We start from the raw sequence: 16,144 nt of genomic DNA, 5'->3' as shown, positions 1-16,144 counted from the left end.
AACTAAATAATATTTTAGTAAAAAATAATGACACATTTATGGTAAATTCTTTAAAACATGCCCTTTGTAGATTAAAAAAAAGTGTAAAAATTTATTCTTGCACAAAAAAGTAGCAGAATATACTTTGAACCTACCTTTACAGACTGTGAATTTGTACGCAACAGTTTACGGATCACCAAGAGCAAGAAATCCATTTCTTCTGTGCGCTCATGCACCTGGAAGACATTATCCATAATTTAATTTTCATTAATTCATGCTCTTCTTTTTTACAATCTCTTCCTTTGCTACTCAATTTCATGTTTTATTTTTGTAACTTGGAACAACAATACATTTTCATAGAAGAAAACACACCTTTTAAGACTATGCATGTTAATCACATTTTAAAATCCCAACACAGCTGTTCACATGACTATAGCACCCTTTGTGAAAACCATATGCTGCTATCAAGTCATGAAAATTGTAGAATAATGACCAGAAAACCAATCGTGAGCTCTAGCCACTAGTTCTACTAGAGTTGACAATAACAGTTGAAGTGATACTGAAGTTGAGTAAGTCAGTTGTACAGGTAAGATCACAAATGATCCAGGCAGGGAGTATGCTGGCTTGTCTAAAAGCTCCGCAAAATGAATAGACATCCCTTGTTCCCAGTGGCTTCTAGCTATGATCAAAATACACAACTGCTTTCCAAACATTATTTTCCACCCAATTTTTTATATATCCTAGCATCTGACTGTTCTGACTGATCCTTGCAGTTCAATAGTTCCTTCTCAACATTGTCAATGATGATCCTATCTCTTTCTTGAATTACAGTTTAAATATATTAAGTGCAGCAGCTTTTTCTGGAGCTCAGTCTTCAAAGGTCAGCATTCATCCCCTCTAAGGCAATTAGCATTTTATAACATAACAGAAAGTTATACTTCCATTCAGTACTGCCCCATTACAAAAAAAATTTAGCTAAGGCAGTTTTCAGGCTGACAGCAAAGTCTTGCTGTGAGAAGTCATGATTTTCGGACCTAGGTTTGTTTAGGTATGTTCCTAAACACCTGCAGTACCCTAAGCAGGCTGGGACCTGCAATTAAGAATGCACTGGAGAACATGTGGTTGTTAAAATGGTTACTAACTGAGTCAAGATCACAATCTGTGAGGTAGATGTGGGGAAAAAAGTGGCATATGGGGAACAAAAGGGACTAGAATTTCAGCTGGGGAAGCAAAAAACACACAGTCTTGAAAGCTAGCAAGTGTTGAAAGAAGTGGTACAAGCTGATACCATCAGTTCGAATTACAGCACCCAAGCAAACAAGGTAAGAAGAATCTCTGCATAAATCTGTTCTCCTGCATAAGAGGCCAGAAAACTTCACTCATTAATTTTCATACCCAATTAATACATTTTAAAACTAAAGGAACAATCTAACACTTCTCTATGTATGCATCTTCTATCGTTAAACTTTTGCATCTTACATCTAATCTGCATTTCCTTATCCTTGGCTTTAAAATGTTAAGGTTTGCAAGACTCTGCTAATATATTAGGGTGGTCTCAAATCCTTCCCATGAAACCAAGTGGTACAATTCTTTAGGACTTGTGGTTTTCTGGTTCCTTAATCTGTTTGAATGAAGTCCTTAAGTTTCTTCATACAAAAGTGTAACTATTTACTCCATCTGTTCCAGGTTTTCAAGGTGCCATTTCAAGTGCAGTGATGACAGCCTTCATTATTACTGTAACAGTCTAATGGTATACCAGGTGCTGTCTCCCTGGCTCCTCAAATATCCAAGAATCAGTCACTCTCAGCTCCAATACCATAACAGAATAAAAATGAAAACCAGCATTAAAAAAAACCCAGATAAACAAAACAAAAAACCACAACAGCACATACCAGAAATCTGCAAGTCCTCTTCAGTATCACTACATCCCAAGACTTAAGTCCTACATCGTACATGTGATTTACATTCACAGTTTGTGAAAGCTCAATCTGACATCTGTTTAACAGTCAAATACCGCTTACCACAGAAAATACGCATAAACACATGTGAAAATATACAAATTACAAAAAACCTACAAGTATATTTTCTTCAGCTTTTTAGTGAAGTGATAGCAATAATAATGAATCTACGCGAGTGGACCATAAATCCAGCCAGAAGACAGAGAACTTTCAGAGAACTATTTTATTTTTCAGGACATTGATGAAGAGTAAAGACTCTAAGGGAAATAATAACCAAGTGAGTAAAAACTACCTGCCTCCTCCTAATAGGCCTAGCCAGACACATTCTTGAAATCCACACAGCAGATTTCAGAAAACATTTCAAGCCACTCGTATCAAAAGCTAAGCACTCCCCAAAATCCTCCCCACGCCCTCATTTCTGAGCTTTGCTGCTCAAAGGATCACCAAGACAAGCGTATTTGAAGAAGTGTTAGTTCAGACAACTTATACAAAGCATCTTTACAAGTAGATGTCTGTATTTTTCTTTCTCTAGCATGGTCAGAAAGACAAAAGAGAAGAAGGTTTTCTTAATATGAAGTTTAAACTTATTTCCACCAACTTACTTCATCGATGAAAATGTGTGTGAATTCAGCTAGGCTTTTGGCACAAACTACTTTCTCAAGAAGAACTCCAGTTGTCATGTACAGCAACCTTGTCTCCTTTGTGGAAATGTTCTCTAAACTTACCTAACACAGTGAGAAAAATAATATAGATAGGAATAGATATTTAACATATTCACAGGAACATGCATCTTGAAGTACTTAAAAACGAAATATAGTGCAAACTCATCAAAATTATTCACTCAAACTTGTCAAAGCCTCTGCACAGTTGTGTTGTTAAAGCCCAGAACCAGTCAACCACAAACATTTTTTTTGGGGAGAAATTAAAAAAAAATAATAAAATTTTCAAACCCCTGAAGTTTATAGAGTAAAGGATCACAATTCCTTGCTGGGGGCTCTTGCCTAAGAATTCTTCAAAAGCTTTTGAAGGTACATACATGTATCTTCCCACTAAAATACAGAGCAAGAAAAAGATTTTGCCAAAATATAGTTTGCTTACTGGACAGGAGAAAAGGAAAGAGGCATAAGATATCACCAAGACCAGGCAACTTATTCCTGAAAGTTCTACAGCCTTATGGTAAATGGTGTTTTGATTTCTAAAATACTTCTGTTACGTTAACTATCTCAGGTGCTACCTACCAAGGCAAGCAGGGAGAGCCATGATCATCTTTTCACTTTCAGCTTTTATAACAGCCTAGAGCAGATGAGTCTACACTCAATTGTTCTACTTCCAATTCTGCTCAACTCACGCAAGTGCTTGTAAAACAAGCACAGCACATCCACATATACTGTCTTGAAGACAGTTTGGAAGCACACCACCATTTTATGTCTTTAAGACTCATTAGCATAATGAATCGATTTAGCAATTTTATGACTAATTAATTCAAGGTATCAAATTATATAAAAGACTTGATGTAGAAACTATTTTGAAAAAACCAACATACATAGCCCACAGTAATTCTACAAAATAACACCTGAAGATTATTAATACTGGCTTAGTTAAAATTTGAGATAATGTCAGATCATACTTCTCACAATTATCTGGAGTCTTCACCTTTCGGAACTGAAACTTAGTGAATGAGCATAAAGAGTATTTTTACTTTGTCTTCCAATCTACCTGTGGAAAAATTAAACTTCAGAGTTTCATTAAAAAAAAATAAAGGGAAAAATATTTTTTTCCTACTACAGGATTTGTTGTAGACATAGAAAAAGAAACCACTAAGATTTGATACGTAGACAAAGAATAGCATTCACTATGGAGGACAATAAAGATTGTTTTGAAGGAAAAATGAAGCTGATGTATCTCCATAGCCCTGTAGTATAATGCTGGTATTACTAGTAACAGGCTGTAAGCTTTGTACTGAGTTTGCAAGGCCTCAGGACTAAGGCATGTCAGGCTGTCTCTCTTTGACCCTTTCTTGACCTGCCTTCACCTTTGCTTTACTTGCTATAGTTGTAACAGCAATTTAGTGTAGTGTAGAGATATAGAGGCCTGGTACAGTAGCAGAGACCTTGGGAAGTGGAGAGACAGGATGTCGCACAGAAGAAAGCAGATGTGGGACAACACATGGGGTGGAAGCTTGGCACTGTAGACCGCATACTATAAACAAGTCCGCAATGGGCAGTTAAAAATAAAAACCCCTCACACCTGGAACTGGACTAAATTCTTTTTATAAGTAACAAAGAGAAGACATCTAACATACATAAATGGCACTATATGTAGTACATTTGGATGTAACCTGGAGCTGCAGACCAATGAAGAAAAAGCAAGCTGTAAATGCATGTTAGAAAACATCTATACATATGACTCTAAGTCAAAGAAAGAAAGGAAGAAACAACAAGAATGAAGAAGAGAGGGAGAAGAAATCAACATGTATTCCTCCCAGCAAAGAACTCCAGAAGCAGATGACTCTCCATGAACATCCTCCCACCACCAGTGTGAACCCACTGGCCGTAGGACTCAGAAACTAGTCCAGAGACAGCTATTGTCAAACTACCAGTGAAACAATGATCACAGCAGTTTATTGTGGTCACTGACAATGAGCTGATTAAAGCACCAGTATCTGTGTCGAAAGATGAAAGTGGCATCAAGGTTATAAATGGGGGAATAGAATTGGGTTTGAAACCAAGTTGGACAAAAGGAAAGGAGGTAGATTTAAAGGGAAAAACTAGTTCAAGTTTTTCCACGTTAAGAAGAAACAACTGGACATCCACAAAACAATGTGGCCATAAATGCATGAAAGTTTTGACATAAGTGACAGGTAAATGTAGTAATGTCAAACAAATCAAGTATGCTAATCAAGAATTTTAAAGGGAAAATGACAGAATATAGTTCTGCAACAATTTCAATGATTAATAATTATCAGAATGCAGGCAATTAAATATGTCTGTTGGAGGCTCACTAGCATTTATAGTTGTTCAACTTTAAGAGCTTAAACATTTAATTACAAACGTTTAACAGCAGACGGCTAGAAACCTGCAATTCCACCTTAAAAGCAGATTCTCTAACATTTCTTCAGTACACTAGATACACTTAAAAGTAATCAAGAAAGACGATACAGTACTTTTAAATGTGTTTTTAAATAACTTTGAAATTTTCTTATACCTGGTATCCTACAAATCCACCTAGTGTCCATGAGCGTTCCTTGCTAATCCACCTGGCAATGCTGCTGGCACAAATTTTCCGAGGCTGGGTAACAGCTATGTTGCAGTAGATAGATTGCTGAATGCAATAATCCAAAATATATTGTGGAATCTGTGTGCTCTTACCACTGCCTGTTGCTCCTTGTACAATCACAACTGAATTGCTTTGTATCAGAGACACTATCTGAAACAATTTTTCAAGAAAACTTTTAAGTCTACAAAACAAGTCAAAAAAGATTTCAAACAGATTTGAAATACCAATAGCCTCCAGGCCACATATCAAATCTCTGTAAAATGTTGTGCCATATTTTCTATCATCTCCTAGGCATCTGTAGACACCTGGACTCCTAAAACACGTTAAGACATCACAGAAAAGAACATGGGCATGCATTCATTTACATATTTTACATAAATACCTATAAACAGAAAGTATAATGGCAATGTTTCTTCCTCTAAGAATTTTTATACAATGGTTTTGTACAATGCTTAAAACAGGAACAAAACACCAAACCAAAAACACCAACAAAACAAAACATGATTTTCAGCTTTATTCTGTAATGAAAGCAAATACAACAAAATTACCTCTTCCTTGTGTTTGGCTATAGGCGTATCCATATATTTACAGTTAGTTATTGGTATAGAAGTCCGATCACTTGATTCACACTGAGACAATGAAGTATCTAGGCATAAAAATAACCAAGAGTAAGTTATTTCAATAGAGAAGGGGAACGACCCCAGGAGAATATGATCACAGTGTTTGGAAACCTAACTTTTATCAAATTTTAATCACATGTTTATGAGTATTAATAGTATTAATACTTTTTAATATTAGTAGATTGAAGAGATTTTCTGTGTTTATGCAACTGCTGTTTTACTGGCAGCAGCTCTGAAAATCATTGCTTCTGTTTATAAACCACCATCAGTGTCAAAGAAGCATACAATTCTGTAATTCCATGTGCTTTTCTTTTAATTAAAAAGATAGTATTTTTGCACAGTTTGCATTACAACTGCGAAAACTATCCACTCCCAAGAACTTTTTTGACAATACTGAAAAAATATGCCTTATTCATGTACCAAAATGTTGTTTCCCTTAAAATCTACTGAATCCACAGTACAAAATAACCCATAATTTGATAAGACCACCACTGTATTTCTACCACTTGGCAATTAAAACAAGTCTGCTAAGTATCACAATGACCTTTCAAGGTGATACTAGATTCTGCAGTCTCTTGGCAGCAGTTAGTCACCATTATCACTGGGTAATACAGAACAAAAATCATACAGTGCTACCATGAGTTTCTGCTCTGCAGTCTGCTGTCAGTTCAACCATGAAAAACAAGAGTGACTGAACAGGTGTGGAGGCAGGTGTAGAATGGGAAAGCCAGGACAAGACTTTGGTAAGCAACAACTTTGCAAGTTACAATTAAACAATTTCGCTAAAAAAACCCTACTATACTGAAATCAAAGGCAGAAATGCTTTCTATTTCAAATGCGTTTCACCAGGTACTATGGTGAAGTTTACTTATTTGCATACAGATAATAAAAACTTAAGACTTCACTTTTTTTAATATCATGTTATTTCTCTAAGAATTACATAGAGTAGTGGGAAAGAAATCAAGTATTCTTTTTACAAAGGCAATATTTACTGTAAAATAAAGGCTATAGCCTAAATACCTGACTGCACAGTTACAGACCCCTTTCTTTGGAAAGGTTACTAACAATCTCACACAGCAGTGAAGAAGCAGCAGGCAGAACAGCTTCTTTTGTCTCTGTACCATACCTGAATGTGCTCCAATCCCGCAAATTGTCTTCCAAGTGTCAAGGAATACAAAATTACTTATTCCCACATTAAAACAAACCCCCAAAAGCTAGACAGTTCATTAAGACAGTTTCATAAAGCACTAAAACCCAGAGCATTCCTAAAGCCGCATTCTCCAACAAGAAAGGTTCTTTGCCTAGATTCTGTGTAACGCAAGTTATAGGTGATCATTGCACAGTGATTTACTTAGCACCACTAACCACATACAAAACAGAGCTTAATAGCAGCATCCCTTGAAAATACTAACAGTTCTCTTTAAAATACTTCTGGTCAAGTTTCTAAATATATTCCCCAGGAAAATTCGTATGTAGCATTCTGTCACAACACCACTGTACAAAGGCTGACTGGCTTCCCTCTGGCACAAACATGTCACTACGGAGACATCAGTAGGTCTGCATCGTTTGACCAATGCTGGAAGAAATCTCAAGCTGCTACGGAAAAGAACCCAATGTCAGCATATTCCTGCTAAAGCAACATAGCCTTCCCACCTCTATCAGGTTTTCCATGTAACAACTGCAATTTTGAAAAATGTGTTAGAAGTATACAACAGAGGACAGCAGCAATTCTACAACAGTGCTGATAAAAAGGCGGGGGGGGGGGGGGGGGGGGGACGGGACGGGACGGGACACGGACGACAAAAAAACCTTAAATAGTAGGATTCACATTATAAGATTCTCTAACTCAGTAAAACCCCAGTGTATTAATAAGAAATCATTAACCTAAAATTAAGAATTTTATTTAAAAAATACAAAGGAACAAACCAGAAACATATAAACAACCACCAGTATTCATGTCCCTGCTAAATAATCAGATCAGTTTAATCAATTTTGTATATCTCTTTTTTTTTCACTGATGAAACATAATTTTTTATTTTTTTTGCTTTTTATATGACAGCTCTAGGACAGCAATATCTTACCTTCTCCTAAGCACAGAAGTTTGGAAAAAAATTATACCAATGTCACCCACCACCAATATAGAGTTTGAGAACTGGCAGCCATATAACTATATTAGTAGATGCTGCAAGTACTAAAAACTGTATGGTTTGTTTTTTTTCTCTTCAAGACGTATACTCCGTGCTTAAACTGAAAGAAAAATTACTGAGTTTGCCTGGGGAACTAATACGATGACAACTGTGAGACAGCTATCTAGAGCATACAGTACAGTCTTGGACCTGAGAGTAAACAGGCAACTTCAGATGAACACTGACATGACCCAAGCAGCCATGAAAAGGCCCACTCTAACAAACTGATGACAAACTTTTTCTGAAATCCAGTATGATCATTTGTGGGGGAAAAAAAAAAAACCCCCAACCCTGGGATTGGGAACGTGGGTAACCATCTTAGAAGAACCTTAAACTTTTGCCCCCCCCCCCCCCTTTTTTTTTTTTAATGAAAGCTGTTTTTCTGAACAATGAAGACTCACTGCAGAATAGAAATACTTTAAAATACACCCCTATGAAAGTTCCGAGTTTATTCTACTCATTTAAATAACCATTCAGCTGTGGACTCTATACCACACAGTTTAACTACCTTCAACTGTTGTTTGGTTTGGGTTTGTTGTTTTGTTTTGGTTTTTTCTTTTTTTAACATCTGTTTATGTAATTACACCCAAAATGAGAACTGGTCTTTCAAAAAACAGATCAGTTCTGCAAATACAGAGGCATCTACAGATTCAAAGAGCTACAGGATTGCAGATTTATCAGCAATAACGGCACAAAGTTTCTCTTTTTCAATTCCTTATACTTTCTGGAAAACATTATCAAGACTGGGACAAACCCAGCCGCTGTACACCTTTATAAGATATCACGCTCAAACACGCACCTTGGATTCTGACATATAGAGAATGCAGGACACTTCCAACCTGAAAACAGTAAATTGAGGAAGCATACAACTGCCCACCACGCTGTTTTATGACAAAGTATTTCTGTGCATAAGAAGCATTAATGTCAATCCAGACTAAATAAATATATTAATTTCTCTATTTAGTCAGTGCAAAAAGAAAGTGAAAACTCAGTTATGGGAAAGATGAATTTGCCTGCTCACTTCCTTTTCAATTATTATTGAAGCTTTGTAGAGGTATGTTGACTGCCATGACTAAAACAGTCTATTGCCCATGGAAAGAGCAATTTTCCAGTATCTCAGTTATTGTAGCCCATATAGCAAATATATTCCTTCTGGTACCTGTTTGCTGAATTGAATTTGAACAGATCCTTTAACACAAGATTAGATTTTTGCATTCACCAGTTCTGGAAGAAAAGATTGTACAGCTGGATCTTGGTATCTGCCACTAAGCAAATTAAAAATCAGATGCCTAAAAAAATATACTTGAAATTACTGGTTAGGAGAGTCAAACGAGATGCTTACTGTGTCACTAAGCATTCTTCTGCTGAGCTGCAAACACATGAAGTGATTACAGTTAGCAAGCAAGCTCATGAGAAAGGAAAGCCACAGGAAACAACCAGGCTCCTACACTGAGCCACAAAGCATAAGGACTTCACAGTAACTCATGCTATTTCAGTCATAATGCAAAGTACATGAAGTTGCTGCTGGCTGAGCCCTGAAGAGCTTAATCCAGAGCCTGGGCAAAGCAATTATCCTTCCTGACTGGGGAAACCTGGCTAACAGTTTTGTGTGTCTTTAAGTGAAGGATGCCCCCAGGTAACATTAAAATTCCTAAGAAAATACCACAAGTAATTAGTCTTTGCTGCTGAGTCCTCTGTTCTCCATTGCAAACCTCTTCAACTTGCACATATTTTGAATACAAAAGGTTTTTGGGTGAAGATCTGTGCTATGATTTATTTTCCTGACACGCATCTGTTCTGAATCTGAAACATTTAAGGAACTCTACAACTTAAGTTTTTTATATGTCAGAAACCTAGTCAGAAACAATGTTTAAATTGCTTCTTTGTAAGAAATTACTTCACCCAGGACCTAGAAGATCCCCAGAAGAGATCCATTTAATGGTGCGAAAATAATGAAGATAGAAGAGGAAAAAAGCCTGCCATCTACAAAGCTGCATGAAAACAATTATATAGGCATCCTTTAAAAAAAGAGGGGAATTTATTGAGGATTTTAGAGGCTTTCTCAAGAGTAAAACTCTTAGTGCATACAGTTTAGAATACCCAGAATTTAAAAAAAAAAATAAAGTCTGTTTTCCATAGGATGATTAAAGTAGGCAAGTGTTCCATACACATAGTTCTGGAAGGTTTCCCTCTGCACAATATCCTGCGACCTCACTGAATCAAAGGTGCACCTAAGTTGTAACTCTGGAACAGCCAGTACCTACTGTGGAACTAGACCAATGGCCCAGGGAAGAACTGCTAATGCTCTACTTGTTTTGGCTAACACTTGTGACACAGTATTTTCTTCTGCTTTTATTCAATCACTTCAACATCCTCTTCATAGCAGTATCATTTCTACCATGTTCTGTAGAAACCAGAATGCTAAATGCGGTTCCCTGACGATCTGTCTTCCTGACAGAGAAGCAGGTTAGGCATTTCTTTTTGTCCTCTTGGCATAAAAGCATGTGCTCTTTCAAAGAAATTGGAAAGCACAAAATTTAAACTCAACAGAACTCCATAAAACAACAAGGCACAAGCAAACACCACAACAGTTTCAGTAACTCTGCAAGATTTAAAATGGGCTGTCAATTTATACAGAAGATATCATCTACAGTTAGAATAGCAATTCAGAAAGAAAGAAACAACAGAAGGGCTACCAACTCTGAAACCTTCAGGGCAAATCAGCTTCTCATTTCCATGTTGTGCAGCTTATTTCTTGACTACATTTCTACTCAACACAGCTAGAGTGGTAAGGCCTGGTCTAAATAAATCCTTGATTGTTTATGACAATTTTCATGTTCTTAAATAGAACATGCACTTCCAGATTGATATAGCTAATAGTTACAAATGGGTCTTGGAGCTGTTGAAATCTGCATGATGAACATATTACCATTTGAGAATACAAGTCTCATTAACATATATATTCATAATCCATAAAATTAACATTAAAAATCTCATGCTCACTCACTGATCATCTTTATTATATTATCCTAACACAATATTCTTGAATCTGTCTGTAAATCAAAGTTGATAGCAATAAGAACCAGGATTTTCTGAAGTTTTTCTGTTATTCTGCACCTTGGTGGGATTTGGCAGCTCAGTCTCAGAATGCTGTAAGATTCTTCCAGTCCCATCACTATCCAGTCTGCTAATAGTCCCCCACTGGATCGCATAGAGCTGGGAGCAGAGCACTGACAAGAGAAGGCAGACATCAACACCACATGGAACCACTCCTGAAGCAACTGAGACTCCAGACCATGACACAGAGTAGGAAGAGAGGGAAAAAAGGGACATATGAAAACATCTAATAGATTAATAATAAGAGAGTATCTATATGCTAATATTTTAGTAATTTTTTAAGGTTGTTTGCTAACTAGATGCTGTTTAAGTAAGTTACAACTGGAAGGCAAGAATAAATATTAGAAGGTATAAATTTCAAGGACAAACATTTTAGGGTAAACCAAGGGAAAACAGGTATTTATAAAAAAGTACCAGGATGACTATGCAGAAATATTTCCTAAAAAGCCTAAGTTATAACCCTGTTTCTTTTACAGGAGGAACACTGCTCTCATCCGTTCCATTCAAAATTAGGCAGGCAACCCATGCTGCTAAAGTTGCTGGCCTACCTTAGGCAGAATTCTGATTTAATACCTGAAGGACATTAACTGATCTACAGTATTTCCTTGAATTAATTGATACCACTATACTTCTAAAGAAAAATCTAAGGAACTTAAGCTTAGTCAACTTGTTGCTGTCCTTCCTTTGCTAGTAGAGCACATGAAAAACTAGGGAACACGACATTCCTGAACTACAACATTCAAAGCTTCTTTCAGTCCCTTTATTCCCCCATTTTCACCTTTCAATACCTCCTCCTCTCCCACAAATTTTATGTAATGTCAAGTGAACAAGAGACAGTATTTTGTGGTTAGGACAGATGGTCAGATGCACTGCACATGCTGGACAGGTCAACTGCACCTACTGCCTGCCACCTGATGACAGGCCAAACAAATGGCTTCATCAACTACCAGAGTTCCAGAAGTCATACAATTTGCAGAAGCATTGAAGGACAGTAATTTCTAGAAAATTTCTCAATTTTTTGGTATATCAGCAAAGAGATACAAAAAGTATTACAGAGAACGACACGCAGAACAGACAAAACACATAAGTGTCCTTTACTTGGGAAATAAGCTACATAAACAAATTTGGAAATTAAGGGGCACAGCAAGAGTTTGAAGCTGACCTGTCCTGACAAGCGAGCCAGCCTCACACTACTTTTACCAGAGCTCCTAGGACAGAAGTGCAATCAAATTTCTCTCTAAAGGCAGTTCAAAGCAACAATCAAGTATACACAGAAATAACATGGATAGAAAATGGGAAAACAGAATAGAGAAAGACATGAATCCAATGCATGGTATCTTTTCCTTGCAGATATATTTCAGTCATATCAATGCAATAAACCAGATGCATAGATATATGTGCATACAACAGCACTACATATTGTGGCTTCCAGAAAATAAGGTGTTTACTTTCTAGGGCCATACCTTACACAAAACAAACACACATACAGCATTAAACAAACAAGAATACACAATAAGGTTTCATAGTTTTGTTTAGGGGAGGAGATAGGAGGAAAAAGACAGGTGTATGCAAGTCTATAACAGGAAGCAATTTATTTTTTTTTTTTAACCTGGTTTATAGACAAGATGATCATTTCCAACCGCATCTAGCTTTTGTTCCTTCACTTGTCTGTATTTTTTCACATATTCAGTTCCAACACTTTTGGTGATAGGCAGCCTGGAGAGGAAAGAAATGACAAATCAATAAATGTTTCCTAATCTAAGTCACAGATATATCTGGTAATAACAGCATTATACAGTAAGTTCAGAGTCTCCATGTCATGCAGGAACTACTTCAATAAGCAAACTTCAGAAATAAATTTTATCTCTGCAGTTAAGATACTAATCTAAGGAAAGTGCCACATTAAATATTTTTGTTTAGATTAAAAAAAGAATTGAGCTCCCAAAATATCATCCTTTCAAGTTTTTATACTGAGTAATTTCTTGCCTAATGGAAGTCTACAATTTCTTCTGAATAAAGATGAAATAGCTCTGTTTCACCAATTCTTGACACAATACAATTAAGAGAATACATGTAATTCTTGCATGATTTTCTGGGGACAAGGGAAGTAGGCAGGAGTAAACACAATCATCTCGCAGCATTAAGGAAAGAACTTTTGTCTTTGAGCCAAGAGATGATGGCGACCAGGGGGGAAAAAAAAACCAAACCAAAACAAAACACCACCATCACCCAATCAGGGAATTTTATGGAAATCTGTTACACACAAGACAAAGTCGACCCGCATGGATTTCACTCGAGAATAAAGTAGCATACATACAATGATTGTATGATTATTAAATCATGAATGAACTTAAATGTAGAAGAGTTTTAGACACATCAAAAGCACTCTCTCTCTCTTTTTTTTTTTTTAATGAAGTACAAACTAGAAGTCAAAACTATGGTTTTGCACAAATTTAAACTCCGGGCCCAGCGCAAGCTTTTGCTATGCAGTAATTTGTTAATGCAGAGCAAATCTGTTTCTCTGTTGGTGTATATTTGAGACATTTCAAAGGATACTGCTGCAGATGCTTATTATTTGGGTTAAGAAATCAACACAACAGACTCGAAAAACAATTAAGCTGAAAACGAGATTTTTAACATGGTACTGTGTCACACAGTTCTCCTCATAGAGTAATTCACAGTAACTTGATGCCACAGAGCACCCACCTTCACTGAGAAGGCAAACCCTTTGCCAGCTTGGCTCTGCTACAGACTACTTATTCAGATCAGTCATTATTTCCTCCTACAGGAAACACCAAGTATTTATCAACTACTGCTGATAAAGAAATGGCTTCTTATCCTATTTTAACGATATTTTAGGCATAGAGCTGAGGCAATTTTTCCCTGGATCTCAAGTATCCCAATAATGCAGGGTTCAACAGGATTGCATGCATCTGCATAATCACTACATGAGCAACAGCTGCCTACTTTCAGCAAGCAGACTACAACACTTTTATCACTCGAACCCTCCTGAAACAGCTGGGACAGGCAACACTCCACAACAGGCCTGAATCCAAGGTACAATTCAGAAAAGTTCATACACATCATGTCAGACTGTTTAAGTAGATTATTCCACTGAATGTATATTAAACACAAGTAAACCCCAAAAATACAATGAAGGTATCAAAGTCAAGCATTCAGCAGTTGAAAATAACATAATTGAGCTTGGCCACAAAATCTCAGTTTGGCAGCATTGTATGCTACAGATTTTAGTGATATAACCAATTATTTTTCATTTCCATAAGACTGCAGCCTCACTGAGTGCACGGGACATGCATCTTCTGACAACAAAACCTGGTTATGCAGTAAATACCACTTGTCCTTCAGTCTTCCACAAGGAAAAAAGCCATCTGATTAAGACAGTAAATGCTGTCATGGAGGAGCAGGTGTTACTTGACTGTCAGAGCCCTGAGCAATAGCAAGGAAATCAATTCAACAAAAAGCTTCCACTGAGGGGTAGGACTGTGTACCTCATTTGCTGTAAAGACCTTGCAGAAGCATCAGTTATTTAAGCAGCAGCTGGAGTATTAAGCATTTCAAAAAGGGCTCATGGAAGTATGGATGTGCTTATGACCTTTGCTTGTACAGCTCCAGGAAAACAAGGACAGTATGACCTTGGCGATTTGTGAAAATACATCAATTTTTGTTTGGATATCTGGATATTTTCTTTCAGAAATTAGGTTTTCTATCTTCAGAAAACAGCATGCAGTAAATAAACCTCAGGCTACAAAATGAATAAAGAAAATATTTAATAGCCAGTCATTAAGAATGAACATTGCTCACTTGATGCACTGAATCAGGCCAGTCTTGGGGAAAATAATATGCAATTGGAAAACTGCATATGGGCATATGAAATGAACCAACAACCTTCATTACATCATTTCTCAGTGTTTTAATGCTGAACTTTGCAGCTTTAATAAAATTAAAAGCCTACAGAATAATGTTATTTTTTAAGCAAAATAGGAAAAAAAATCATTATGAAGCCCTTTGTTGCTCCCTTAAGTCATCTGAATGATACAGTCCTTTCAAATAATCATTAATAAGCCATCAGTATGAGGTACGATCCTATATAGAAGCGAGTAGATGGGGTACTTCAGGACATAAGTTTAGTGGGCATGGTTGATGGTTGGACTCGATGATCTTGAAGGTCTTTTCCAACCTAAATGATTTTATCATTCGATATATACCTGGACAAACAGAAAGGGATAGAACATTTTTCTAATGAGTTTCAACAGACATTTGCTGACAGCAAAAGAATGACAAGATTCATAAAATTCAAATCCATTCCAGGCTAGGAAAGGACACTAATGAAGGGACTTTTCTGGATTCTACTTAATGAAGTGTGTGTCTGTCTGATACACCAGTTCTCTTCCTCATTTCTGCTCCCTCTGACACAATGAAAACCCATATTTGAGTACACCTGCCCTGTTACAGCATATATTCTTTAGGCTTTCCAGATTCCAGCCTCTGTACTCACCTACTTTTAGACTCCCCCAGGCATTTTGATCTCTCCAAAACATTACAACATTGGCAAACAACAGCTTTTCAGCTGCATCTATGAAACACATTCAGAATTTTACCAAATTAAGAGGCTGTAAAACGCATTTTTGTGACTCTAACACAATTACTGAAAATTTAACGTTATCAATTTAAGGAAATGACAGAGACTTCAGATGTTCTGTTTTTTCTTCCTTCCCCCTCATTGAAAAAAAACAGAAGGTGACAGTTTGATCTCACTCAAATCAAGGGCACATTTCATCCTCAAGAGTGGCCAGATTTCTGTGGCTGAACCTGCAAACATATGACATTATGTCCACAGTAAATGGACAAAGGCAGACAAAATTTTAAAGCACTGAGAACACAATCAATCAACAAGTAACTCTTGATATGTCCTAGCATCTGTAAAACAATACGTCAGCTACCTATGAAGGTGTACATATCTCAAGACCTACCTATTTTGGAAAATACT

The 16,144-nt window shown here is 36.7% G+C and overlaps 1 protein-coding gene across 7 annotated transcripts in view; it reads right to left on the bottom strand.

Moving 5' to 3' along the window:
• Nucleotides 1-16,144, bottom strand: part of TDRD9 (tudor domain containing 9) — an 82,862-nt gene that overhangs the window by 51,398 nt on the left and 15,320 nt on the right. For 4 of the 7 annotated variants that reach the window (XM_049828345.1, XM_049828347.1, XM_049828346.1 and 1 more), the window contains exons 2-6: nucleotides 12,746-12,852; nucleotides 5,762-5,859; nucleotides 5,142-5,363; nucleotides 2,540-2,662; nucleotides 135-215 (exon numbers count right to left, since the gene is read on the bottom strand). In XM_049828345.1, coding sequence (XP_049684302.1) covers nucleotides 135-215; nucleotides 2,540-2,662; nucleotides 5,142-5,363; nucleotides 5,762-5,859; nucleotides 12,746-12,852 — 631 coding nt within the window. Of the gene's footprint in view, nucleotides 1-134; nucleotides 216-351; nucleotides 390-2,539; nucleotides 2,663-5,141; nucleotides 5,364-5,761; nucleotides 5,860-11,136; nucleotides 11,250-12,745; nucleotides 12,853-16,144 lie in introns of those variants that run through there. The other 3 variants (XM_049828351.1, XM_049828349.1, XM_049828352.1) reach the window with 3 other exon arrangements.

This window comes from Accipiter gentilis, chromosome 25 (assembly GCF_929443795.1).
Source record: "Accipiter gentilis chromosome 25, bAccGen1.1, whole genome shotgun sequence".
Taxonomy (NCBI): Eukaryota; Metazoa; Chordata; class Aves; order Accipitriformes; family Accipitridae; genus Astur; species Astur gentilis.
The sequence above is the reverse complement of the archived record's forward strand: the minus strand, read 5'-3'. Positions and strand labels throughout refer to the sequence as shown.